The sequence below is a fragment of the Saccostrea cucullata genome, unplaced genomic scaffold (genome assembly GCF_032062105.1).
Source record: "Saccostrea cucullata isolate Sc308-1 unplaced genomic scaffold, CSIRO_AGI_Scuc_v1 ctg11880, whole genome shotgun sequence".
NCBI lineage: Eukaryota > Metazoa > Mollusca > Bivalvia > Ostreida > Ostreidae > Saccostrea > Saccostrea cuccullata.
Window position 1 is genome coordinate 4,159 of NW_026930821.1, and position 26,811 is coordinate 30,969.

The 26,811-nt window shown below is 33.1% G+C and overlaps 1 protein-coding gene and 1 long non-coding RNA gene across 2 annotated transcripts; one reads left to right on the forward strand and one right to left on the reverse strand.

The window, feature by feature from the left end:
- Positions 1-411: 411 nt before the first annotated feature.
- On the reverse strand, positions 412-4,452 carry LOC134230251 (uncharacterized). The gene is made up of 3 exons (XR_009984302.1): positions 4,122-4,452; positions 3,074-3,262; positions 412-701 (listed from the first exon to the last, which is right to left on the reverse strand). It is a non-coding gene; the product is annotated as an uncharacterized LOC134230251 (long non-coding RNA).
- A 3,825-nt stretch (positions 4,453-8,277) lies between these two features.
- LOC134230252 (uncharacterized) lies at positions 8,278-26,483 on the forward strand. The gene is made up of 7 exons (XM_062712021.1): positions 8,278-8,338; positions 8,674-8,816; positions 9,943-10,087; positions 17,172-17,399; positions 25,084-25,217; positions 26,180-26,329; positions 26,430-26,483. The coding sequence occupies exons 1-7, from the start codon at positions 8,278-8,280 to the stop codon at positions 26,481-26,483; spliced, it is 915 nt and encodes a 304-aa protein (XP_062568005.1).
- The last annotated feature ends 328 nt before the right edge of the window (positions 26,484-26,811 follow it).

Consider the following 26,811-nt stretch of genomic DNA (forward strand, 5'->3'; position numbering starts at 1 on the left):
AATGTGATCAGAAAAGCTCACTTGAGCCTTCGGCTCAGGTGAGCTAAAAAGTTACTGGTTCCTTTAGCTCAGATGGGCTAATAAGTATGCAATAGGCACAGTTTTGCAGTTGACATTGAAATGCGACTGGACATCTCTTCAATCTTGTTTTAGAAAACTACATGTACATGCCCTATGTACTGAATTCCTTGGAATCATACACATGTTTATGCCTTTAATTAGTTGTATGTGCCAAAATAACAATTTTTTTTACATTATACTGTAAAAAATACACATACATGTATTACAAGATCTTCTATTCCTGCTGAAGACACTGAGGATCTATCTTAATCATTAGAATAAGTAAGTCTAAACTTTGAAAGGGAAGACCTAAATAAAGAGGTCAACATGCTACACAAACAAAATATTATTATATTTAAAAATAACATTTATTCCAATGTAATTACTGGTACATGTATTTCTGTTACAAAAACTATTTCACTTGAAAAACTGAGAGCAATTGATATGTTCATATTTGTGGATTTATGTTGTCAAATCAAAATTTAAAAATGATACACAGTGTGTTTAAAAATTGTCTTCACAAACCAAAACTTGACTTATTTTCACTATGCTGTTTATTCCATGTCACATCCAAACAGATGATCTTCTGGCAAATCATGGTCATGCTTGGTATCAAAATTCAGTCTTCAGATGAGTCACACCTATCCAAAAGAAATTGAAATTTTTTAATCTATAATTCTTTTACTAATAAAAAGTGCAATTCATGAGATTATAAATTAGATTATCAAATTGAGAGATAAGATATTGTCACATTTTCTGTCTATAATTTGTAAATTTTAATGTACTCTTTCATCAATTAAAAGAAGTTTACACCAATCAAGGCAGTCATTTATGCTATTCCCTAATAAGACAACATACAAGTGCAAAGTAATCATGCACTAGTGGGTTTAGGATAATGTGCTAGAGTATTTATGACAACATACTAGCATGAGGTGACAATGTGCTAGCATGTACGTCAGTGATAATATGCCAGCACACTGAATCCAACATGCAGTGAAGCTAACACTCAATAGATTGTTTAAAGTTGTGTTTGCATGATATTTTGTTTTGTGTTAACACAGCAGCGTGTTGTTTAAAGCTGCATTGGAGTGGCAGTCTGTTGAAATTAACATGCTAACACACTGCAACTTCACATCATTGGAACACCATAATTTTAAAACTGACAAACCAATATCTTATGATTACTAACTAGGTAATTGCAACTGTAAATGCTGATTTCATGGTGACAATAATACCGGTAATTCACTGTATATCTGAGAACTGATCAATTATAATAAGGCGTGTCCAGATAGGGCCACTTGCTAAAGCTCAATAGCACTTTCATAAAAGCGTGCCATCTTACCGACACAAAAGACGCCATTAGGCTATCACACAGCTCGCCATCACAACACTGAAAAACACTTTCGCTCTAACACAAGTTCGCACCACACGCTGTCACACTAACACACAACACACTGTCACGCTAATACAATTTCACACAACAAAATATCAGGCTAACACGAGTTCACACAACACACTTTCATGCTAACACGAATTCACAAACACGCTGTCTCGCTAACACAAGTTCACACAACACGCTGTCTCGCTAACACAAGTTTTACACAACACGCAGTCTCGCTAATACGAGTTCATACAACACACTGTCTAGCTAACACAAGTACACACAACACACTGTCACGCTTAGATGAATTCACACAACACACTGTCACAATAACATGAGTTTACACAACACGCAGTCTCACTAACACGCGTTTACACAATACACTGTCACGCTAACACGAGTTTACACAATACACTGTCACGCTAACACAAAGTCACAAAACAGGCTGTCTCACTATTCACTAACACAAGTTCGCACCAAATGCTGTTGCGATAACACACTGTCAACCTTATACCATTTCACACAACACACTGTCAGGCTAACACGAGTTCACACAACACACTGTCACGCTAACACGAATTCTCAAAACAGGCTGTCTCACTATTCACTAACACAAGTTCGCACCAAACGCTGTTGCGATAACACACTGTCATCCTAATACCATTTCACACAACACACTGTCATCCTAATACCATTTCACACAACAAACTGTCAGGCTAACACAAGTTCACACAACACTGTCACGCTAACACAAATTCAAAAAACATGCAATATCGCTAACACGAGTTCACATAACACGCAGTCTGGCTAACACGGGTTCACACAATATGCAATCTTGCTAACACGAGTTCACACAACACACTATCTCTCTAACACCAGTTCACACGACAAATTTTCAGGATAACAAGTTCACACAACACACTGTCACGCTAACACGAATTCACACAACATGCTGTCTCGTTAATAAGAATACACACGCTAACATGAGTTTACACAACACGCAGTCTCGCTAACACGAGTTTACACAACACGCAGTCTCACTAACACCAGTTTACACAACATGAAGTCTCACTAATACGAGTTCAATCAACACTCTGTCTAGCTAACACGAGTTTACACAACACACTGTCACACTTACACTTTATACACGATTTTACACAACACGCTGTCCCGCTAACATGAGTTTACGCAACACATTGTCAAGCTAACAAGAATGCACACAACCCACTGTCAGGCTAACACAATTAAGTTCACAAAACACACTGCCTTGCTAACACAAATTCATACAACACACTGTCTCGCTAACACAAGTTCACACAACACACTCACATTGCTGAGTTTAAAGTAAAGGTCTACCCTAATTTGAAGAGGTTTAAAACTAACATATCTCTATATTAGTAAAAAGCTTCAAATTTAAGACAAAAACATTTATGCAGTAATGTTCCTTAACATGCATCTGGCATATAAAATGAATGAGACCTTAAAAACCTCACAGTACATGTTCACTTAGCTAATTAAAGGTCTAAATTGATGCTATTCAACAATATATATCAACATCTCTAAGTATGTGAATGAGTGAAATTCTCAAATAAATATTATAAATCAAAGTATCAATAAGAAGCTGAACCTTACGTCGCAGGTTCCAATCCCATTGCTAAATGCTTTAGACAGGTTACTCCTATGAGACTGCATAAACCAAGATTCTGTGTCACGGTAGGTGTTAGCACAAAATGGATCTCATACTTCTTAAAGGCAATAAGTGCTGAGTACAAGTCTATATTTGCAGCTAATACCATCCCAAGTGGTGGCACCATGAAATGACTGAAAAATGTATGATTAAGGCAAATAAACAAACATTAAACCATTACAGCAGTCTTATCAAACAAAAAAAGCAAACTTTCTATTATTACAATTTTTTTAAACAAATTTCTTTTGCAATTTAACTGAGCAATATTTGTCCTTTTTTGTCAGTAAAGTATGATATTAAATAATTAAGACTTTTTGAGAACATCTATTTATAGCGAGTCCAGACAGCAGCACAAATCCCTGCCCATAATGCGAGCTCTTATGATAAGACCTTGGCAAAAGAAGATTGTGACTTGCACATTGCTCCACACAATTTTTCCGCAGTATACTTTGGACACACAGTGCTTAGCTTCTTTAACATGTTTAAGCTACATTCAAAATTCATTTCTATTTAATTTGAATTAGCTATCCTTACTCATGTTCACATGGAGCTAATGGGAAGTAATTTAACGAGCAGTGAATTCATTCGAATTAAACATTTGAATAATCTCTCAGTGTGAACATTGAGCATGGATGCACCAAATATCAAATGCGCCTTGACAAGCACAATCTAAATTAAAACTAAATAAGTATCTGCCCTCACCCTTACAGTCACACTGTCAATATATAATTAGTTGAATATATTCTGTAACATTAAGTGCAGTTTGAATTATAGAGTATGATCACTATGATAGATAGTAGGACTGTTGAAATTACATCCTCAAATTTAAAAAAAATAAAATATAAAGCTGTGGGGATTTACAAGGCAAACAGAGAGCGTCTGAACTGTAAAACAGATAATATATCGGTGTGTCTGTGTATTTCTAATAACATCAATGTACGTCACTGTCATGTAATCAGTAGTGTAAATTTTAAGTAATAAAAATATTCTAACCTTCATTCCAATGGTCCAAGCCAATCATACATTAAAATGTCGCCGTCAGCTCTTTCATCACTCGATACAATTATCACTGGGGAATCCGAAGCAGAGTCAAGAGTGTTCATCCTTGTTAATGTGACAGTCAGAATTTCCTCGTAAACAATTTACACAAGATTCTTAGAATATATGAATCGGGATAATTCTGCTTAGAATAATGTTCCAGAGAAGTGACAAAGTACTTCGTAGCTCCAGATTAAATGAGTGTGCATGTCTACAAACGGATTCTTTGTGAGAAAATGTTCAACTTCACAAATCATTCTATTTTAATTTTCAGTTTGTAAACCATGACAAACATGTGTCCGACGTCGACTCGAAGGGGCACACTAAAAACGGGATATACTAGAGACCTGATATTTACTTGACGTTCTAATTTTTAATTAAATGGTAATATTGAGTATTTTAAATTACTTATGTACAGACTTTATGACTTCGAGGCACATGCTATACAAAAATTCAATTGTTTGGAACATTTACAGACAAATTTGAATCAGGTCAAATAAGTGTTTAGTACATCGCGTCTTTAGTACCTTCCTATTTCCCACAATGCCGCGCGTTGTTTACAAACAAGCGCGAAAAAATCCTCTAAACTAGGTACTAATTATTGTTGTGTACATTATCACATTTTTAAAATTATTTGAATAAAAAGAAAACAAAGAAACACCGAATCAAAACTATATCTTTTAGATGCATCAACTAAAAATGTGCACATGTATGCAGTAAAGGCTTGGCTGGCTATAGTAGACAACTTGTTCCTGAAAGGTTTCTCACATACATGTACTTGTTTTATATAAAAAAACAATTAAATATAGCTGGAAGTTTATTTCTTTTTATATCAAATGACAAGATTTTATAAGTTCGAAATTATTTCAGTCAAACTTTTTCATAATATACCAATATTTTTAGCTATCAGAAAAAACGTGTATGAGCTATTAACCCCTAATTATAGGGGCCAGCCCCTTTTCATTAATCTAATATGAAAGCTCTCGTAATAACCCACAACTTTTGTTATATATTTCTTACCAAATTATTCTCGGTTCAAAAGTTATTACACAAAAAGTAGCAAAAATTCAAGAAAAAAAATTACTAAAATTTGCCGTTTTATAGCTTCCAAACTTTAGGAAATCAGCTTATAATTTTATCGTTCTGCACATCTACAATGTATTGGCTACAAGTTCTCCAACTTTCGTGTAAATATCTTACGTCGTTCTTGAGATTTTTAGTGGAAACGAGACATCAAAATTATCAATTAAAGGGCAATAACTCACAATTAAAGGCATGTATCAAAAAATTGAAAACAGGTGTAAATAGGTTTAATTACAAGGTATCTAACCTGAAAGTTTCATAAAAATCAGTCCAAAGGTCTTTGAGAAATCGCCTGTCAAAAATCGAGCGGGAAAAAAAAAATAAAATAATAATAAGAAACAGTAGAATAACAGTAGGGTCTTCCGAAGGAAGCGGAAGACCCTAATAAAAATAGTGGAAAAGAAACCTAAGAAAAACAATAAGGTCTTCCGCTGAAGACGGAAGACCTTAATAATAATAATAATAATAAAAAGAAACAGTAGAATCACTATAAGGTCTTCCGTCTGAAACGGAAGACCTTAATAAGAAAATCGACAAAAACAATATGTCTCCCCTTCGGAAGGGGAGACATAATTAGCACGAAGTACAGTGTATTCAAAGAAATAAAGCAGACACGCGACACAGAAGAAAGAGGAAGGATTTTTTCTACATTTTTTGTACAACATGAGAAGGTGTTCAACAATAAAAAAAATTGAAAAGCTCAAAAGGTCTTTCTTCAAAATATTTATTTTAAATCCACAGCTAAAACTAATTCCGGAAGAAGTGTCAAAATCAAATACTACATATCGTATCTTTAGAGAATACTTTAAAAAAAAAAAAACTATTTATCAATAACAGTTCACGTTTTATTTATATAAACGGCAACGTTAACTGTCCCAACCCTTTTAAAACCGTTAACATTGGGTTAAATTCATTCTATAAGTAAAAGAGAAGTAATTTAGGTCAATTTTCATTGCATCGCTATTTAAATAAAAATACCTTAGTTTAATGCTCCTGTTAAATTGCATGTGCATTACGATGAAACAGCTGGACATTAAACTAAAAAAAACTTTAAAAACTTGTTTGTTTGACCTTTTAAAATGAACCGACTAAAATATTTTTAAAACTTCCAAATTATTCATTCCGGGATTTTCTCATCCTATCAACAACTTATATGCATTTAATCTTTTACAACACTGAAAATTTCCGACAAAAAAAAAATTCGACCTACCTACCAATGTAATTTTTTAACCCGAATAGGGAGAAGGCAAACAAACTTCATTTTAAAAACGGACTTACGGGAATTTTTCAGCCACCACTGGAAATCTTTAAAAAATACACACTGAATTGTGAAAAGGAGATATCACACAGCCACTTGACGGAGAATAAATATTTTATAGATAAACTACATCAAATTCCACCCAAGAATCTGTCTAAGTATATAAATAAAACAACATCCCCCTGTTCTATTGCGGAGAGTTTCTCTCAAGGAGACGTTTTTACGTCGCATTTACCTTGTTGACTTTAGACGCGTCTTTTGACGTTACGTCATAATAGACATAAGGGAGGTTTTTGCTTGGCGCGTCACATATATTTTTCAAGTGCGGTATTATGACGTAACAATGGAGATATTCATGCTTATTCGTGGTACATATGTAATGTAGTTCATGAGAAAATGAACTGCATTTTATTTTGTAAAAAATCATAGGGGACATTTCTTGGAAATATAAATATAAGGAAATGTTCAATGATAATGTTGGCGTATCAAGTCGTGGAATGTCACGTGAGTAAAGTGATTATAACATAAAATATTTACATTTCCAAATAATTTTCCTTATAAAGATTCTTTGCAAATAGAGAATTGTTCATTTTCTCATGAACTACCATGGATGCGCGTGAATATTTTCATTGTCACTTCACAATACCGCACTTGACGTAAAAATATAGCGCAAAATGTTTTGCTTTAAAAATGACAGTTGAATGGTATAAATTCGTGGCTACTCAATAGAAAAATAATGTTAATATAAGAAATGAATTTAATTTTTGAAGATTCATGAGGTATATGAGCTACAATGCATTTCTTAATTGTTGACACTCGGGAACCTGTTAAATACATGTAAGTGGCGAACTCGACGATAGTTTGGAGACTTTTTCAAAAAATTAGATATTATCCGCAACTTGGCCAACATTGTTTGGATATGTATAAGTTTAAATTAAAATACACATTATGTGCAAATAAGACCAATGCATGGCCAAGTTGCGGGTCGTTGAAAACTAGTATGCATATGAATAACAATAGAAATGTGACAGGACTGTTAGACCCCCGCCTCAAAAGCTAGTGTCGCTCAGCATTATTTAGTACTTTCATGTAATATAATATAACGAAACCTGCTCTTAAGACATTGTGTAATATCTATAAAACATAAATTTAATGAATCATGGAATTTTATTTTGCGCAAAACACCAGGATCCAACTCTCATAGCTTACGTGCACTCATCCTTTACTGCATGCTTACTTTGATTTTTCAATAAACAATTCGATATCGGATTTATAAATTCTCTTTGTTGATGGTTCCAGAAATATGTTTCAATTTAATGTCTTTTATTTTAATTGGGTCTTGAAAATCGAAACATTTATTGATTAAACTAACAATATTGTGATCTTCAATGGCATTTTCTCTAAATGTTTACCCATACAGTTAGAGAGATTGAAAGCTTTATTTTTTAATGTTCATAGTAATATCAAAATAGTCGATCAAATATTATTTAAAAATAAATACCTTCACCGATCGTTGATGTTGAAATTTTAATAGGCCACCAATTGTCTTTGAAGACTAAATTTTGGGAAAACAAAATTTTTGGTATTCTGAATAAAATAAAAGAAAAAAATCTGTTTATGAATAGTTTTAATGCAGCTAATTCAGTACTGAAATGTAATTCACGATATGTACCTTAATTTTTGGAGAGACCAATTAAAGTTCGCACCTCATGCCTGGTGTTCAAGTCCATTTCATTCTGCAACGTATAAATATTTATAGTATAGTATTCAATGGATCATTTTTTCCTTTTCTCGGCTGTCTTACTGGACACATTCCTAGGATCTTATGGAGGTAATTTTTAAATCGTTAACAGTAAAAATATTTAATAATTATTTCATCAGAGGGTACAGGGAACTTTTATTTTCGGTTGTTATTTTTTCCCGATTTACCTATCTATTATAAAAGGGCGCTTTCATAAATCAAAGTATAATGCATATATCTTTTAACAAATAAAGCATGTATAATTTATGTGTCAATGTTTAAGCCGTTTCACGTGGTGAAAAGTGATAAATCAAAATTCAAAATTTGCAAAAAGTTCCCCTTGTAACTAGTTCTGATTTGATAGAATATTTTCTATGATAAACTTCGTTATATTAGTTTTATGTACTAATTACGTATGTTTTCAGTCATAAGCGGTTATGTCGGATGTTTTGAGGACAATTCTGGCAGGCTTTTGAAAGGCCCTGAGATTAAAACCCAGGAATCCATGTCGAACGCTCTGTGTATTAGAGAATGTTATTCTCTAGGATACCCATATTCAGGAACTGAGGTAAATGTACGAGGATTGTCTGGTAAACTCGAGGACAAAGCGTTTTTCTCGTAAAAGAATAGGCGCATTATGCTGAAATTGTCAGCAAATGTGTTTTTATCATATGAAAAAAACTTAGGTTCATCAGAGAATATATGAGTGTTATTTCCAAATTAAGGTATTAACTTGATTGGTTTCGCTAAATAATAAACGTATATTAAATTCACAATTTATTGTGACCTCAATTTGAGACTTGCAAGGTATTTACCTTATTTTGGCAGTTTCCCGAGCATTTGAAATGGGAAAGTGATAAACACAACACACGATGTGGGTATGTGAAATCGGTTTCTCGACTGTTAATGGAGAAATATGGAAAACACAAGCATGTGCATCAATAGTTTGAATTAATATTCTTAATTTTGTGGGGCTTTTTGGGGAAAAGGAAACGTGACGCTGTTTAGATACTTGACGTTTTCATCTGTGCGCCGTAAGGCGACACAGTACTTCAGAAAAAAATCATATTTTTTTTTATACATATATCTATTTGAAAATTGCTACGTTTATTCATGAGAAATTAACTAAATAGTTGTAAATTTTTTAGAATACAGTGATGACAATTTTTCAAACTAGGCAACTTGTCCACGATTTTACCAATCATTCCTCCGACATCCCTTAAATAATAATATGAGTAATTGTTTAACTAATACTTTCCGTTTTTCTCAAGACATGTTTATAACTAACTTTTTAATCTGGTTGTTTATTTGCAAATTTTTCCACCTACAATTTTTTTCACTCTTAATCAATTACCCGCTGACGGTAGCTGCAGAATTGTAGCTCTCTGCTTGAGAAAATTCGGACAGATAAAGCAGAAATCTGTCCGAATTTTCTAAAGCAAAAAGCTACAATTCTGCAGCTACACTGATGGCTGCATAGGATACATATACAAATTCTTCATGAGAAATAATGCAGTACATCAAAAATGACTATCATTCAAATCAAAAGTACGTGTCTTGTATCTATCAATCTATTGCTGTAACAGATTGACTGAGTAATAAACACATTAAATAAAGTTTCATTTGGCTAAAAAAAAAGCAGCTATTAAATAGGGATCGTTACACAATGAAACGTGGCTTGATTCTCATTGTAGTACGGACAGGAGTGTTTCTGTGGAAATGGCGAACATTTGTCCCCAGACTTCAAAAGAAATGATGCAGAATGCCTTTCTATGGTGTGTTTCGGAAACAAAAACGAATTCTGCGGCGGTTTTTGGAGGATTGCAGTATATTCTACAGGTCTGTTGCATATCAACTTTCATTGATTAGGGCCTTTAGAAATATTGCTGAACCTAAGTTAAAAATTAATTGTTTTTTTTATTCGTATTACGTGCTTAACAAAACAACCTATCAAACATACTTCAAAACGTAATTCTCACCTGCAATATTGAGAAACAAAGCAACAATCAAATGCATATTTCAATTGAAACAATGCAAATAAGGAACTCTTAAAACACCAGAGGTGTGATGAAGTGCCATTGAAGAGTAAGCATCTCATATCTACCTGCCACACCCGCCGTGTGCACCTTGTCATGAATGGAGATACAGGAAATCAGCACAAGTGGACAATACGGTGTGTTAATAATGGCCTAACAATTACGTAGTATGAAAACATTATTCAGCATAGGATGAATGATCATTTGTATTTGCAAGGTTTCAATTCATAATAGTTTATTTAAAAAAATATGTAAAGCAAGTTTGAAAGGATGTATTCGCTTTAAAGGTACTTGGACACAGATTTGAAGTTAATTTTTTCTGTATAATATCACGAATTATATATTTTAATAGCATTTCACACAAAAATTAATTAAAAATCTTATTTCATTTAAAAGTCATTAAAACTTTTAAGTTTTTGGCGGGTTTGATTGACACATCCTTTCACTTTCACAATTTTTAACTTTATTCTTAATGCTTAGGAAAAGTGACAATCTTGTTATGTATTAATGAGAAACATTAAAACTAAAATCCGGAAAATAATTTTATTTAGAGTAAAAATGTTAGAAAGCAAAACTCCTTCACAAGTATTGTCATTCCGTTGTGTACAGAGTTTAGCAAATCGAGCACACTCGTGTTATGTACACAGTTTTTGTAAACAGCGCGAAAGCTTTGTTATTGTTTGGTGTTTTGATTCACCGGGTGCGTTTAAACACCAAAGTCTGCTCACAACAACTACACGGACTGACAATATATTGTGTGTTTGTTTTGCTTTCGAACATGTCTACTCTGAATTTTCTGGATTATAGTATTAATACTTTTCATTAATAAACAACAAGAATGTCAATTTTCCTAAGGATTAAGAATAAAGTTAAACTTTGTGAAAGTGCAAAGATGTGTCAATCAAACGCGCCAAAAAAATTTAAATTTTAATAACTTTTAAACGAAATAAGATTTTTAATTAATTTTTGTGTGAAATGCTATTAAAATATATAAGTCGTAATATTATAGAAAAAATATTAACTTCAAATCTGTGTCCAAGTACCTTTAACAAAAGAATTGACCTATAGGAGAGAGCAATTTCCCGGAAAAAACGACATTTAAAAATCAATCTTTATTTGTTGTTTTCTACCGTATATATATGTCTAAATTTGTCAAATTTGTATTTGATACCTCAAATTTATTATTTACAACTTTACAATAAACCTCCAAAGTTGACCGAAACACCATTTTGTCCACAAAAGCATTGATTTTTGCATGAATTTTGGCCCTGAAGTCCTTCAGCGCAGGCCTGCCCCCAAATAAAATTGTGATATTTTGATAGGTTAGGATGTAAGGAATAAATTAAAGCTTTATATGCCGTATTGGTGTTTTATTTTAAAAGTAACAAGCTAATTCAGAGAATTTGTGTCCCCCGCTTAGCGAAAAAGTAAACTATGCGCAGTTCGTGGAGGAGGGGGGGGGGATGTCGGATCCCCCTGACTTAAGTTGTAAATAATTAAATTTGTACAATTATTAAATGTATACATGTATACTGAAGCAAATAAAATACATGTATGTCAATATGCATATAAAGATTTGATTGCTTATTCTTTATTATGTGTATAGAAGATTCTTTTTATATGGAATATTTATCACACTGTAATAATGATTTTATAACCTCATACATTTTTCATTTCACATGCTGAATACTATCATTTAGTAAAAAAAAGTATTTAAAAAAAAGTAGACCGAGATTCGATCCCGGGACCTCTCACATTTGAAGCGAGAGACATGACCACTGGACCACGGAATCGCTTTACTCGCTGTGAAGTATATGCAGAACTGAAGACGAGTGAAGTCACATAATTTTATATGTATATATTCATGTTTTCATGTTCGGTATTCTCAAAAATTTTACACAATCCATGGTGTTTGATTTATTTAGCCTTTATTAAACAGTTCTTATATGTAATAAGAACATAAAGTCCGCCGAGAACCTGTTTTATACGCAATAACTCTCCTCATGCCCCTGCGCTAAAAATAGCGACATGTAATACTATAAATACTAATAAAACAAACGGGGCGGGGCACTTTGAGAGGGGCGAGAGACGTCCTAGGGAGTTTTGGTATAAAATTACATTGCATAAGCTCAAAATCTTCTTGAAATATCGCCCGGAAATGATAGTATTACACACAGACAGAATGTATAAATTTACGACCTTGAACTTTGACCTTTTGACCTCAAAATCAATAGGGGTCTTCATTAGGCCACAGGGAGTTGTTATATAAAATTTCATTGCAATAGCTCAAATGGTTCTAGAGATATCGTGTGGAAACGAAAGTGTTTTAACAGACAGAATTTGCTTATTTATGACCTTGACCTTTGACCTTTTGACCTCAAAATCAATAGGGGTCTTCGTTAGTCCATAGGGAGTTGCTATGCTAAATTTCATTGCAAAAGCTCAAAGGGTTCTCGAGATATCGTGTGGAAACGAAAGCGTTACAGACAGACAGAAAGACGGACGGACAAACCCAAATTAATATCCCCCACTTTTCAAGCGGGGGACAATAAATATATGTGGTGTCTCATCAAGTTATATAAGTTATATATACTTTCTGCAAATAAGACAATTCCACTCCATCACTTTTAAAAGTTATGAAATATTATTTGGTAAAAATTATTTTCTCTCCGTGTCGGATAAAAAACCGCCTCTTCTTGAAATATTCATGATCACGTTGTCTCGCATGTTTACAGCAAACAATGGTCCAGGATTTCTGAATGAACCGAAAAGCATGATGGTCTACTACGTTTTTACTACAAACACGTGAGTTAGGGATTGTCAATATTGAGAGCACATCAGAGTTGGTTGCTTTTTCTACCTAGGAATAATCACGTGCAATTGTCTTTTCAATGGACATTTTCGGTTGGGTGAACTACAGCTGTGGCGACTATGGACAAAGAAGCGCGGAAACCATGTTGTGCCATAATGAAATAACCAATACAAACAAATGATAAAATTTGATCAATCAAAATGGTTATTAGATATATTCGATTCTGCATCTCTTAATGGTTAAAACAACAAAAAATATTTACATAAATATTGCCAAAACCAGAATACTACTAGATAATATAATTACATTCTTTACATCTGAACCACAGTATTTCTGACCCCTTGAAAAAAATATAAAAAATCTTGCAAGTAGGTTATCAGCATTGGCTCGGGCTAATTCGAAAGTGAAATTTGGAGTTTGGCAGTAGATTGTAGTGAATGAATAAAATTTAGTAGTGAAAGATATTGGAACCTATTTTACTTGTCAGATTTCTTCGAACTAGTTGATTTTTATTTTAACTGTTCTATTCCCCCACCCAATTTAAAAAAAACCGATGCTACCTACCTGAATTAATTTTTCTTAATGGTGTTCATCGAAATGCTTGGTTGTGCTTCTCAAACTGGAATAGTTTTTAGAGGCCTGGAATTCCTTGACCAATTTTATTTTATTAGCCCAACTATATTTCTAGGAAGTCAAAATGTATGGTATGTAAGTTTCATCTACATATGTTATATAGTTCATATTAAAAAACGAAAAGGGATAATTGACGATATCCCATTCAGGGTGTAAACATAGCAGTTTAAATTACTTTCCATACATTGTATTTGACTTAAATATCTTTTTGCGCATAATATGCGCTCCATACTGAAGATCCGTAAATGTTCACCCAACCGAAAATGTCCACTAGCAGTACAGCACGGGGAAACTCTAATTTTTTTTTAGGACCTGTACAATGGAGTGGGGAAAACTTTAATTTTCATCATTGTTAATCATTTGTATGCAAATATGAGCATGGGATTAGTAGATAATAATGTAAATAATGCATCAAGTCTTTCTGAGAGCGATTTAAAAAAGTAGCCTTTTTGAAAAACACATGTAGTATTTTATGTAGTAACACATATACATTAAATGCAACTCATTGAGCTGATTGGTCTATTTATGTCCCTCACTGAACAGACGTCACAAAAAATATTTTCCTGGACCTGATGATTCTCGCGATGCTTTTCCCGCGCACATGCGCAGATCCAGGATAAACGTCAGTCCTTTATAAATATGCATGAGAGTATCATGTTCTTTTACATGACTAGTACTTTGTAAATACCGAATAAAATTTTTCGAATTTGCAAAAATGCTTCATTTTTGGTAGCTTATCATACTCCAGAAATTTTTGTTCGGTTTCAGCTGTGCAAAAATACTGTTTAACACGGCATACATATCTTTAAGATTAGATTTTTGTAGGGGCACCCCTGCCCGAATCGAAATTCACAAAAAACTACAAAAAATAAGGAAACCTGATTTGCATCACCTGCTTGAAATTTATGCCATTCATTCTTATAGTCAGACTAGCTCAGTTGATGTAAGCGTTGACTTTTTGCAAAATGGATACTTTCTTTTTAAAGTCGGGGGTTCGAATCCACCTGGTACAACACTTTTAAACTTTTAAATTTCGCCTTTTCAAAGACTATTTAGATTTTTTATATAGATTTGTGTATTTTTCCTTCAATTATCTATCCTTTATGCATGCCCATTCCTGATATATATAAGAAACACTAAAGAGATATCAAATCGTAACAATCCAATGTACAGTTCTCAGTCAACGGAACGAACCTCAGTATATCGCAGGTACGATAAGGCTTCCCAGAGAATATTTAAGCATTGAATTCATATTTTGGGATGTCTTCGGTGCTATAACACACCTGGCCGTGCCGACAAATTGAATACCGCGCGTTAGCGCGGTATGATAATTTGTCGGCACGGCCAGGTGTGTTATAGACATCCCAAAAATAACGCGCGGTAAGACATCCCAAAATATGAATTCAATGCTTATATTTACATTCTCTAATTTTCCTTCTTCATAATTAATTATTTCGTTAATCTTAAATGTGAATTTAGCGCCCTTCAAAACTGGTGTGCTTTATAGAAGTAAGAGCCGTTTGTGACGTCAAATGACGTTAAATGACGTTGCAAAGTTAAATAACGCAAACAAACATTGCGAGGGGAAAAGTGACAAATTAATTCTTAACGCACATTACGTTAATTTTTACGTTAATTTTTCAGGGTTATAGTTTTTCATTAAATTGAAATAAAACATTTTACATTTTGGTGTTCCTAGAGTATTGAAAATGCATATAGTTCTTACTGTGTATTCTAACGCGCGGTGACAAGGTTTCTCGTGTGTTATAGAAATTTGAACGTAGTGAATTTCTAATGGATTTCATAAGGAAAATTACACTGAATGTAAATATTGTAGTGTACTCTCTGCATGAACTTCTCTGAACTACAAATGTATGACGTCATAATTGAAAATGACGTCAAGTCACTGCATACTTGAGCTGTAATGATGGGGAGAATGTCATAAACTTAACACCTTATTTCAATCTGCATAAAAAGTTGCGGAATTCTAGTTTAAAATGAACGTGATTTTATCATTTTTTCTAAGTGTAATATATCCGAATAATATAGATAACCTAGCTTTGTTAATCTTGTTTAGGAATCAGCGTGTTCAAACTTCGTACGAAAATATACGTTTGACATTTACCCTTTTTTATACCCGTGGACAGAGGCAGAATTCAAAACATGTGTGTAAAAGAGCCTTGCGCAGGTTGTAAATGAGAATTTATTTAATATCTTTTGTGGAATTATGTAAGAAGAGTTCCCCTCTAACTGAATCTTGCTTGGGAAAAATGAATGATGGCTTTGTTTTAAAACAGTTGACGATATTCGGCGGAAAATACCCTCAGATTTGTCGGTAAGTTGAAGTGAATCTGAAATAAATTGTTCCAAAGAAATAGTATAACTTTTCCAAAGCACATTTCGGTTTCACAAGGATGCAACGAGTTTATTTATGTGATAAAGATTAATAAAAATTGTGTTAACCACCTGCGCCGAAGCGATTTATGTGAAACATTTCAAAAAAGAAGAAATGACCGTCAAGTGATCAACAAGGTCATGTGACATCGTAACAAATATGTTTATATATAGCCTAGGGGATCCTTTCTATGAATTTGGCGCACTGAAGTACATAACTTAAAAATAAAACTACAAATCAACTTGGCAATGCAGTGGTTCGTTTTAAATGCATTTTAAGCTCCGGGGAGCCTTAACAGTAAGTAGTACTGCGTATAAGCACACTTTCTTCGAGGACAAGAATAACTCACTATGTGTTACGCAATACGGGTATTTTTGGCAGCATTGGGCTGCGATGAATTTCATTTGTATATATTCCTTATAATTAAACACATTGATTTTGGCTACATATTTCAGTAATACTCCATTTCATTTAGGCTTATATAATTTTTACACTACAATGTATAATGACATGTTTCATTATATCCACGGATAAATAGCCTAGACATAAAGAACAGAATTTCAGAGACAGTAGACACTGCCTATATGAACCATGAGAAGTAAAGACAAATATCAGTCAGTACATATGGGGATAACAAACTCAGAAAATCAATGAAAGGGTTCCTCCTACCTCTACTAACTGAAATAAAAATTCAAGAAAAACAAATTATCATATGTATTTAGCCTAATGTCATTAATCGGAACGGAAATCGACAAGCTTTTTCTAGAGGAAAAAAACCAAGCCCGGTCCTATAGGTCAGATCCCTATTTATAATGAAGTGATCCTTTGTTTTGAGGTGCATAAATTTTGCGATAATCTTACACAAGGCTTTTACAAAATGGTTTGATTTTTATGAAAGTCAAAGAATCAAAAAAAGTTTCTCTTTGGAAAACTATTTTAAAATTTGTGATTGTAAATGCAGGGTAATTTTAAAAATAACTCCTAGCAAACTATCCTGCGTTTAAAGTATATGTCTTGCTTACTTTCATTGACCATTTCCCATTTCAGATTCAACTTTTTTGTGTGAAATCCAAGGAAATCAAATATCCAGAAACAACCTATACCATTGCTACTGTATGTTGAACCACAACGTGACGACCTTAGATGGAACAGTGCTGCTAAATTTAATAAAGGAACGAAGGAAATTACTTGCAGTCGATAAAAGAAAGTTATCAAAATATGTACGTGGGAAAACCTGTGCTGAAGATGTGAGACCATCCTCCAAAGCACTAGGGTGTATGGGAATAATGGTTATTATTCTATACTGGGTCACTCTATTGTTTTCTGAACATTTTAAATGTATATCTCGGGAAAAACTAAACATTCCAGTCACAGGTGTAAACTAAAAAGAAAAGAATAAAAAAAAATCATCAACATCTGTGAGGAGTGAAAAATTATTTGAAGGTACGTTAGTTAAAAATCTATGATGAAAATGTTAGGAATTTATATATCAATTACAACAAATGAACGACTTTCCAATACTTTATTAAACCATTCTGTATGGATTATTAATGTTTAGGATTTTGAATCATTGACATCTACTTTTTCGATAAAAAAATGAACTCGTAAAATAACTTACTTTGTCATTAGTCATTTAAAATACATAGTGATTGTACGTACAAAGTTGTTATTACAAAGATGCTGCATGCAATTTCTAATAGTAGTTTCCGCCATGTTTTAATAAATATATACATAATAATATTGCATTTTATCTCTTTTTCTGTCCATTTCTTTTCTAAGAAACACATATAATATTTTCCCGGATCTAAATCCAAAAACGTTTGAAAACCTGCATTAAAAAAATGCAATTTCCAATTTCAAGTGTAATTCTTTAGATAATTGAAAAATTAAAAAAAATGTGATTGATAAAAGTATACAATCAAGTCAAATCTATGAACATATCATAAAACAGACTTTCGAAAAGCTAGAGGTAAAATATGGTACCTACAAGGCGTTAACACCCGCTATTGACCGCACTCACCGGTCCTAAACCCTATAAAATGACCAGTTTGACAGAATTTTCAGTAGATAAACAGAAGTACAGAAGCAATGAAACAGGTCAGACAAAAAAGATCACGAAATTAGATTTACTAATAGACAAGGTAACTGTGTTCGTGCTTTATCCACTACTAGTATTCTTGTCTTACCGAATTTATTAGACACCGTTTTATATTTCTCTTTTACATTGATGAAGCTAATCATTGCATGTTTTAATTGTAAAAGTACATATATAACTTAATAATTCATTTAATTAAATAATTCATAGCCGCTGAGTATTCAGAAATGTAAATGGCGAGGGGGAAGTGCGCAAACCACTTCAAAGTCTAACAATTTCAAAATGTTTGCAGATAAAATTAAAATTCATATTCACATTGGGACACAAATTCAATATCTAACTAACCCCAGTTGTAGATTGATTTCCTTGTGGGATTATGACCACTTTTTCCTTTCTTAGGAAAATAAAAGGTCTCTTTGATATTTTCCTTTTCTATTATCTTTTCTGTTCTCTGTCTTTCCAGGAATAAAATGAGACATTTCTATAAAAAATATTTGATTACAAGGTTTTTCATATGCACCAGAATAATATATCAGATAACTAGAGCAAAGCTCGTTGCAAAGCAACGAGTAGGTCTTCCGTCCTGTTTTGACCGGAAGTGACGTCAACAAAAGAAAGCAATGAGCTTAGTTGTCTCCAGTCACTTTATAATTTCAATTTTGCATCAAAACTTTGAAAAATAAACTATTTTTGGCTACTTCCGGTTTAACCGGAAGTGATGCCGATGGACGGAAAATTAAGTTTTATGCTTCCAGTGACATATGTTTCCCAAAAACTTGTCAAGAACGGCAAAAATATGCATTTTCTGACTACTTCCGGTTTGACCGGAAGTGAAGTCACCGGACGCATTTTGACGACTTCAATAAATTAAACTTGACATTTTGAACAACTTTGCTTCTTGAATGTATTACAAATTCTAAATACTTTTTGAGATATCTGGAAAAAAATTTTGGCCCCTCTAGATCCCTTAATTTAGGGGTCAGCCCTTTTTCCAGATATCATTTGAAAGATCTTGTAATTCTGCACAAATTTTGTTCTATATGTTTTAACAAAATATTTTTAGTTTAGAAGATAAAAAGCAAAATATGTGTAAATTTTCGCTCTTTTAGGCGTTCTAATTTTTGACCCCTATATAGCACCATTTTGAATAGAGAAATCGAAAAACAAAAACCGCCTTGCACAACTTCAATCCTTGTATTATCTAAAATCAGTAAAATTTTTGCTCCAGGTTTAGCCGTCTCTGAGCCTTTGTCTGGAAACGAAAGCCTATAAATTTTCGTTTAAAGGGAAATAACTCAAAACCGGAAGTGACTTTTTGAAATTTAGATAACATTCTGATAGAGTTTAGTAACTTCTATAAACTCTGAAAATTTGAGCAAAATCTGTTGAGAAATGAGTGAAATATGGGCCTCAAAGTTGGCGTCTAGGAAAAGGAAAAAAAAAGAATAATAAGAATAATCTTAATCATCAGAATCAGTAGAAGGTCTTCCGTTGGAAATGGAAGACCTTAATTATTTTTTAAAAAGCCTATCTAATACTCTGCTATTGTTCTCGACGATACTTTTATTCGTGACATCTGTCATTGTGCTTTAACAAACATTTAATGGACATTTAAATAAGATACGCATAAATTGCCTAGATATAAAATAAGTTAATAATGACTTTTCGACCATGAAAAACGTTTGATTTTATACTTATAAACTCATGCAACACAATACATTGTATAATTGAAAAATGGTTGCAATACATTGACATGGTAAAACTTGGTAGTAATTCATTTTTTTTACATCTGTAAAGCATTTGATTGTAAAGATCGCTAGAATGATTTTTAAATTAAAAAAAACTATTTTTTCATCTGCGTCACATATGCTTCAGCAATAAAACATATAGAGGTAACAAACGGTATTTCAGATGAAAATTCCATTACAAAAAATAAAGACAGACCACCAAAACATCAGAGATGGGATAAGGTGCCATTGAGGAGTAAGCATCTCCTGCCGACCGGTAACATCCGCCAAGTGCCCCTTGTCATGGTCGGCAAATAACTCGAAAATGGAAAAATCAGTCGTCAATTCAGTGTATAAATAATGTACTAACAATTAGTATAAAAAACGTTAGTCAGCATTTAACTCAATGATAAATTGATTTTGTATCGACCATAAAACAAACAAAATGATGACTTTAAACGAGACTGCTCATATGCCTATTTCATCAACTTGTTTGTCAATAATTTACCTCGTTTTAGAAGTTGTAAATACGTAGAACATGCTTTTGCGTATCGAATCGACTGAGATATATAAACTCTGTATGCAAATGGTGAAGGTATATTGCTGCAGAAGTATGGGAATTTGTCGATACAAAAGTTGAAATCATCAAGTTTATCGTAGAGCCTTGTTGTTAGATTACCATTTACGTATTTTCAAGTAAATTTTCCAAATGTGAAACAGATGTGTCAGACACTGTGTTATCTTTTATCTCAAGCTCACCAGGATATATCGTATCGACATAAGAATATATGGAAATTGTCATTTTTATTTGGCAATACACTGTTGATATATATCAATGTCGAAATGAAGGCCACAGTAAGTGTTTTTTTTTTCTTTTCATGCATAAGGTTTTTGAACACTTTCTGCGTCATATGATTGATTGTTTGTTGTTGTTGGAGACGTGGAGAGCTACATTTGTTTCCTATGATCGACACTCAGGGCAAGGAGGGATATTTTTCGTGCCAGTATCTACTGCAACACAGGACCTCGGTTAATACGATCTCATCCGAAGGACCGGTTTCTCCACGTCCAGCAGTGAGATTCGGATCCGCGGCGTAAGAATCCTTGATTCGCGACTCTAAATCAGACACTCTAACACCTGCGCCACTCGAACGACTGTAGAAATTGAGTAGCGCGGGATGTTTCCTGCCAGCACCTACTGTAACAATTTGTTCATAGTGAAAAATTATCACCAATTCTAAACATTTCTGTACTTTTTAGTTCATTTTTCATCAATATACATAAATTTTAAAGATATGTATGCCGTGTTAAACAGTATTTTTGCACAGCTGAAACCGAACAAAAATTTCTGGAGTATGATAAGCTACCAAAAATGAAGCATTCTTGCAAATTCGACGAAATTTTATTCGGTATTAACAAAGTACTAGTCAGGAAAAGAACATGATATTCTCATGCATATTTATAAAGGACTGACGATTATCCTGGATCTGCGCATGTGCGCGGGAAAAGCATCGCGAGAATCATCAGGTCGAGGAAAATATTTTTTGTGACGTCTGTTCAGTGAGGGACACAAATAGACCAATCAGCTCAATGAGTCGCATTTAATGCATTTATGTGTTACTACATAAAATACTACATGTGTTTTTCAAAAAGGCTAGTTTTTTTAAATCGCTCTCAGAAAGACGATGCATTATGTACATTATTATCTACTAATCCCATGCTCATATTTGCATACAAATGATTAACAATCATTTATGATGAAAATTAAAGTTTTCCCCACTCCATTGTACAGGTCCGTTTGTTTAGAGTGTCCCCATGCTGTACTGCTAGTGGACATTTTCGGTTGGGTGAACATTTACCGATCTTCAGTATGGAGCGCATATTATGCGCAAAAGATATTTTATGTCAAATACAATGTATGGAAAGTAATTTAAACTGCTATGTTTACACCCTGAATGGGATATCGTCAATTATCTCTTTTCGTTTTTTAATATGAATTACATAACATATGTAGATGAAACTTAAATACCATACATCTTGCCTTCTTAGAAATATAGTTGGGCAATAAAATAAAATTGGTCAAGGAATTCCAGGCCTCTAAAAACTATTCCAGTTTGAGAGCACGACCAAGCATTTCGATGAACACCATTAAGAAAAATTAATTCAGGTAGGTAGCATCGTTTTTTTTTAATTGGGTGGGAATAGAACAGTAAAAATAAATAAACTAGTTCGAAGAAATCTGACAAGTAAAAAAGGTTCCAATATCTTTCACTACTAAATTTTATTCATTCACTACAATTTACTGCCAAACTCCAAATTTCACTTTCAAATTTGCCCGAGCCAATGCTGATAACCTACTTGCAAGATTTTTTGTATTTTTTTCAAGGGGTCAGAAATACTGTGGTTCACATGTAAAGAATATAATTATATTATCTAGTAGTATTCTGGTTTTGGCATTCAGTATATTGACGCGCAGATTTATATATGATATTCTGTGGAATACTTTTTGTTGTTTTGAACCATTAAGAAATGCAGAATCGAATGTGTCTAATAACCATTTTGATTGATCAGATTATATCGGTTGTTTGTATTAGTTATTTCATTTTGGCACAACATGGTTTCCACACTTCTTTATCCATAGTCGCTGACAGCTGTAGAAGTTCACCCAACCGAAAATGTCCATTGAAAAGACAATTGCACGTGATTATTCCTCAGTACAAAAAGCAACCAACTCTGAGGTGTGGTCACGTATTGACAATCCCTAACTCACGTGTTTGTAGTAAAAACGTAGTAGACCATCATGCTTTTCGGTTCATTCACGAGATTGGACCATTGTTTGCTGTAAACATGCGAGACAACGTGATCATGAATATTTCAATAAGAGGCGGTTTTTTATCCGACACGGAGAGAAAATAATTTTTACCAAATAATATTTCATAACTTTTAAATGTGATGGAGTGGAATTGTCTTATTTGCAGAAAGTATATAACTTATATAACTTGATGAGACACCACATATATTTATTACTTTTAAAATAAAACACTAATACGGCATATATAGCTTTAAATAGATATATGCATTGATAATAAAATTTACATCTTTTAGAAAACATTGCTATTTGGCCTTGTGTTGTTAGGATAGCACAAAATATGACGGGTCATGTACTTGGTATCCCATAATTAAATTGATAATGTCCTACCTGAGCCTTCTGGGCTTTCGTATACCTGGTAGTCAATTCATCTTTCCTCATTATAAGTATGTATATTGTTCACTGATTTTTGGAGCACCATTTTTGTTCCAGGAGCACCATTTCTGTTTTTTACAATCACATGATAATTTTATTGCCCTCTTTTGCCGTCTATGGCGTTACGTTGTAAGAATTATCATGACTTTTTATAGCAGTTTTCTAGTAAAACATTGCCATGCTGCAAACTCTTTTTAGGTAAAATTAAAATAGATATCAAAATCCATGAAGCTTGAAGTCTACACTATCTGTTATGAAGATTTCATTAAATTTTTGGATGAGGCATTTTTTTACCCTTCGTGTTCTTATAGTTCTTTTATGTATTGCTTTACGGCACACGGATGATAACATCAAAATGTGTATTACAGCGTCACGTTTCCTATTTGCTAAAAAAGTGAATAAGTAGCTAGGGGACTTTAATCGATAAGTAACAAGGAATTTCATTGATTTACATAATCTTGAGTTTCCCTTTATTTTCTCCATAAACAGACGAGGAACCAATCTTGCACACATGAGACCTCCTGAAAATATTTTTCGAAAGTTAGGGACAATATTCTTACAATCATTCAACTAAATAGGCAATCTAATATTCAAAGAGTACAGTGACAGCGTTTTTTGTTATTACCATTATAGCTGTTTATATGTTTTGTTCTATCTAGGCCTGGGGTTTGATGATAAAGATATCTCTCAGAATAACCCTCATTTCAAACGTACATGTATACTTAAGAACTGGTGATATTTTATCATATTTTTTTCTTCTGTAATCAATTAAAGTCTGTTTGGGCTTTATTACGAACTGTTCTCCATTGCGCCGTAGAGTCATCAAAATCTCGCCATTTTTGTGTATTGTGTTTATCACTTTCCATTTCTAATGCTAGGGAAACTGCCAAAGTAATCAGCAAATACCTTGAAATTTTCCATTAGATAATACAAAAGACGGTGAATTAAAAATAAGATAATTTTCCCCCAATCTTTTCACTATAATACTTTTATTTCTAAATAATACTCGTGTATTCTCTGATTACATTTTTAGCTTAAGTTTCAAATGCAAAGCGAACTCAAGGATCAAGAACAAAATTGTTAGTATCGAGAAGAAAGTCTTTTCAATAGAAATACACTTGTGGAATATGAAAACCCTTGCTCTAATGGTTCAAAAGTTATGGTTAAGGTTAAAGTTAAAAGTGGGTCAAAATCTAAGGCCAAGATCAAAAGGTCTAATATTATTATCCATGGAAAGGTCTACAATGTCAAGATAAAGTGTCTTTTATGGAACCCAAAGAAAGGACTGTTCACCGGGAACACACCTGTGAAGCCATATCTTTACCTGCACCCATTCAACCACTTAAACGTTATAGTCAAGGTTACGTTAAAAGTTTTGCAGACAGACAGCTAGACGGACGGACGCAGCAAAACTTTTCATCCCAAATCTTCGATCGGAGGGTCATAAAAATCCAATTAATAAGCCATTTAAAATTTGCAAAGAGTACCTAAAACACCAGAGATGACATGAGGTGTATTGGAGGAGTAAGCAACCAATGCCATTGATTAATAGGTAGGCCTATTATTGCAATCACAGAATGTTATTTAAATACACTATACAAACAGAAATTAAAGTACATTGTCACTTACCATTATCTATTTTAGAATTAATCGACATTTGCATCTTTATTATTATAATACTCAATACTAACTAGAATCTCTGGTGAACTACTACGACTAATTTTCTGATTAAGAGTCATCTCATGAAGTGGATTTTTTATTCTTTCGCGTTTTTCTTTATTTTTCTGGACAAACTTTCAATGTCCAAAGGAGGTACACTCACATAGAGCGTAAATCAAAGTAAATTTTTTGTATGTTTTTGATAGGAATAATTCAGGCTTTTTATCCTTATAGGTTATTATGGCTGCTTCAAAGACAATGATCAACGAATTCTTAAAGGAGGCAAAATTCAAAGAAAATCATCCATGACAAACACTTTCTGTATCAAGAATTGTTTCTCCAGAGGTTATTCGTTTGCTGGAACGCAGGTAAATTGATGAGCAAAAACATTTGTGAAAATATGTCATTGTTTTGTGATCTAATGTTATTTCATGTGGGAATTGTTTGTTTTTTAATGTCATGAAGAAGATTTTCATGTGAAACTTTCTTCGGGAATTTAATGTTGTTGAGATATATAACATTTGTCATATTTTTTCTTGCTTAGAAGATTTCCAATTTACTTAAAACAATCATATTATGAAAATAATATGAAATTTAAATTAGTTCAAATAAAATGTTTTATGTTGAAAATCTCATATTTCAATTCATCACAAGTCCAACCATTTTATTTTTAAAAGACAAATTTTCCAGAAATTTAATTTTACAGAAACCAGTGCTTAGGCAATTTGAATTCAGATTTCGTTTTGCTCTTTCCTCGAAAGAATGGCCGATTATATATTTTATTTTTACATATTTTATGCTTTTACTTACTATTTGATGAAATTTAGTCAATTGACTAAAAATGTAACCGAATTTCTTTGTTTGAAACAAATAAAACAAATTTTAATTTAATTTGATGTACACATCATATGTACAGAAATATTTTGGAGGGTGAAAAATTCTTACCTTTTTAAGCCGAACTAGGACAAAATTAACCTTGATTTATTTTTTAGTTACATTGGTATGTTGTAAGCTTATATTATAATAATATTAAAACGATTAATATTTTCTGTAAATGGATTAAATGTATACTTTGAAACCACTTATTTTCGTAGGGAATAATTTTCATTGTTTTGAGGTATAAAAAGACCTGCTAATTTATGTGCACAACGAAATGTAAAATTCAATGTCTATAATTGTGCAACATTTCTTGATTCACGAAATCAAATCCCTATAAACCTTTATCTTTTCCTCGAACCTCGAAAATTCAACCCCACGAAAACAAGTGATATTACAGTATTTACAAGACCACAAATTTTGCTTATTTCCGGCAATTTATTTTTAATCTTAGTATGGAATAGAGTGTTTCTGCGGAGATGAAACATATTTGACACCAGACAAACGTCGAGATGACACGAATGTGAGGAACACGTGTGTTCGGGAGATTCTAACGATTATTGTGGCGGGCATTGGCGTTTGTCTATTTATTCCACTGGATATGGTAAATATATAAACCTACATTCATTCACAATATATTGATTGAACTGTAGCAATGGCACACAGTGATTAAAACACGTACAATACTTCTCTAACTTCTCTAGATTTTCATCAGCAGCAAAAGAATCTCACAGAAACATGTGTATGATATTAAATAATTATTCTTTTAATCTAAATAAGAATAGTTGAATGAAATATATGGAGATGACGAACCGTATTCAAGCTCAAAAGTCCATAAAAACAATACGAAATAGATAAAGAGCAAAAACGGACCCCCGAAACATCAGAGGTGGGATCAGGTGCCATGGAGGAGTGAACATCCTCTGCCGACCTTCACGTCCACCATGGCACCTTGTCATGATCAGGAAATAACGGGAAAATCCGTCGTCAATTCAGTGTGTAAATAATGGTATGAAAACATAACAATTGGTATGAAAAATGTGAGTCTTGCAGCATTATATACGAGGGTTGATCCAAAAGTAATGT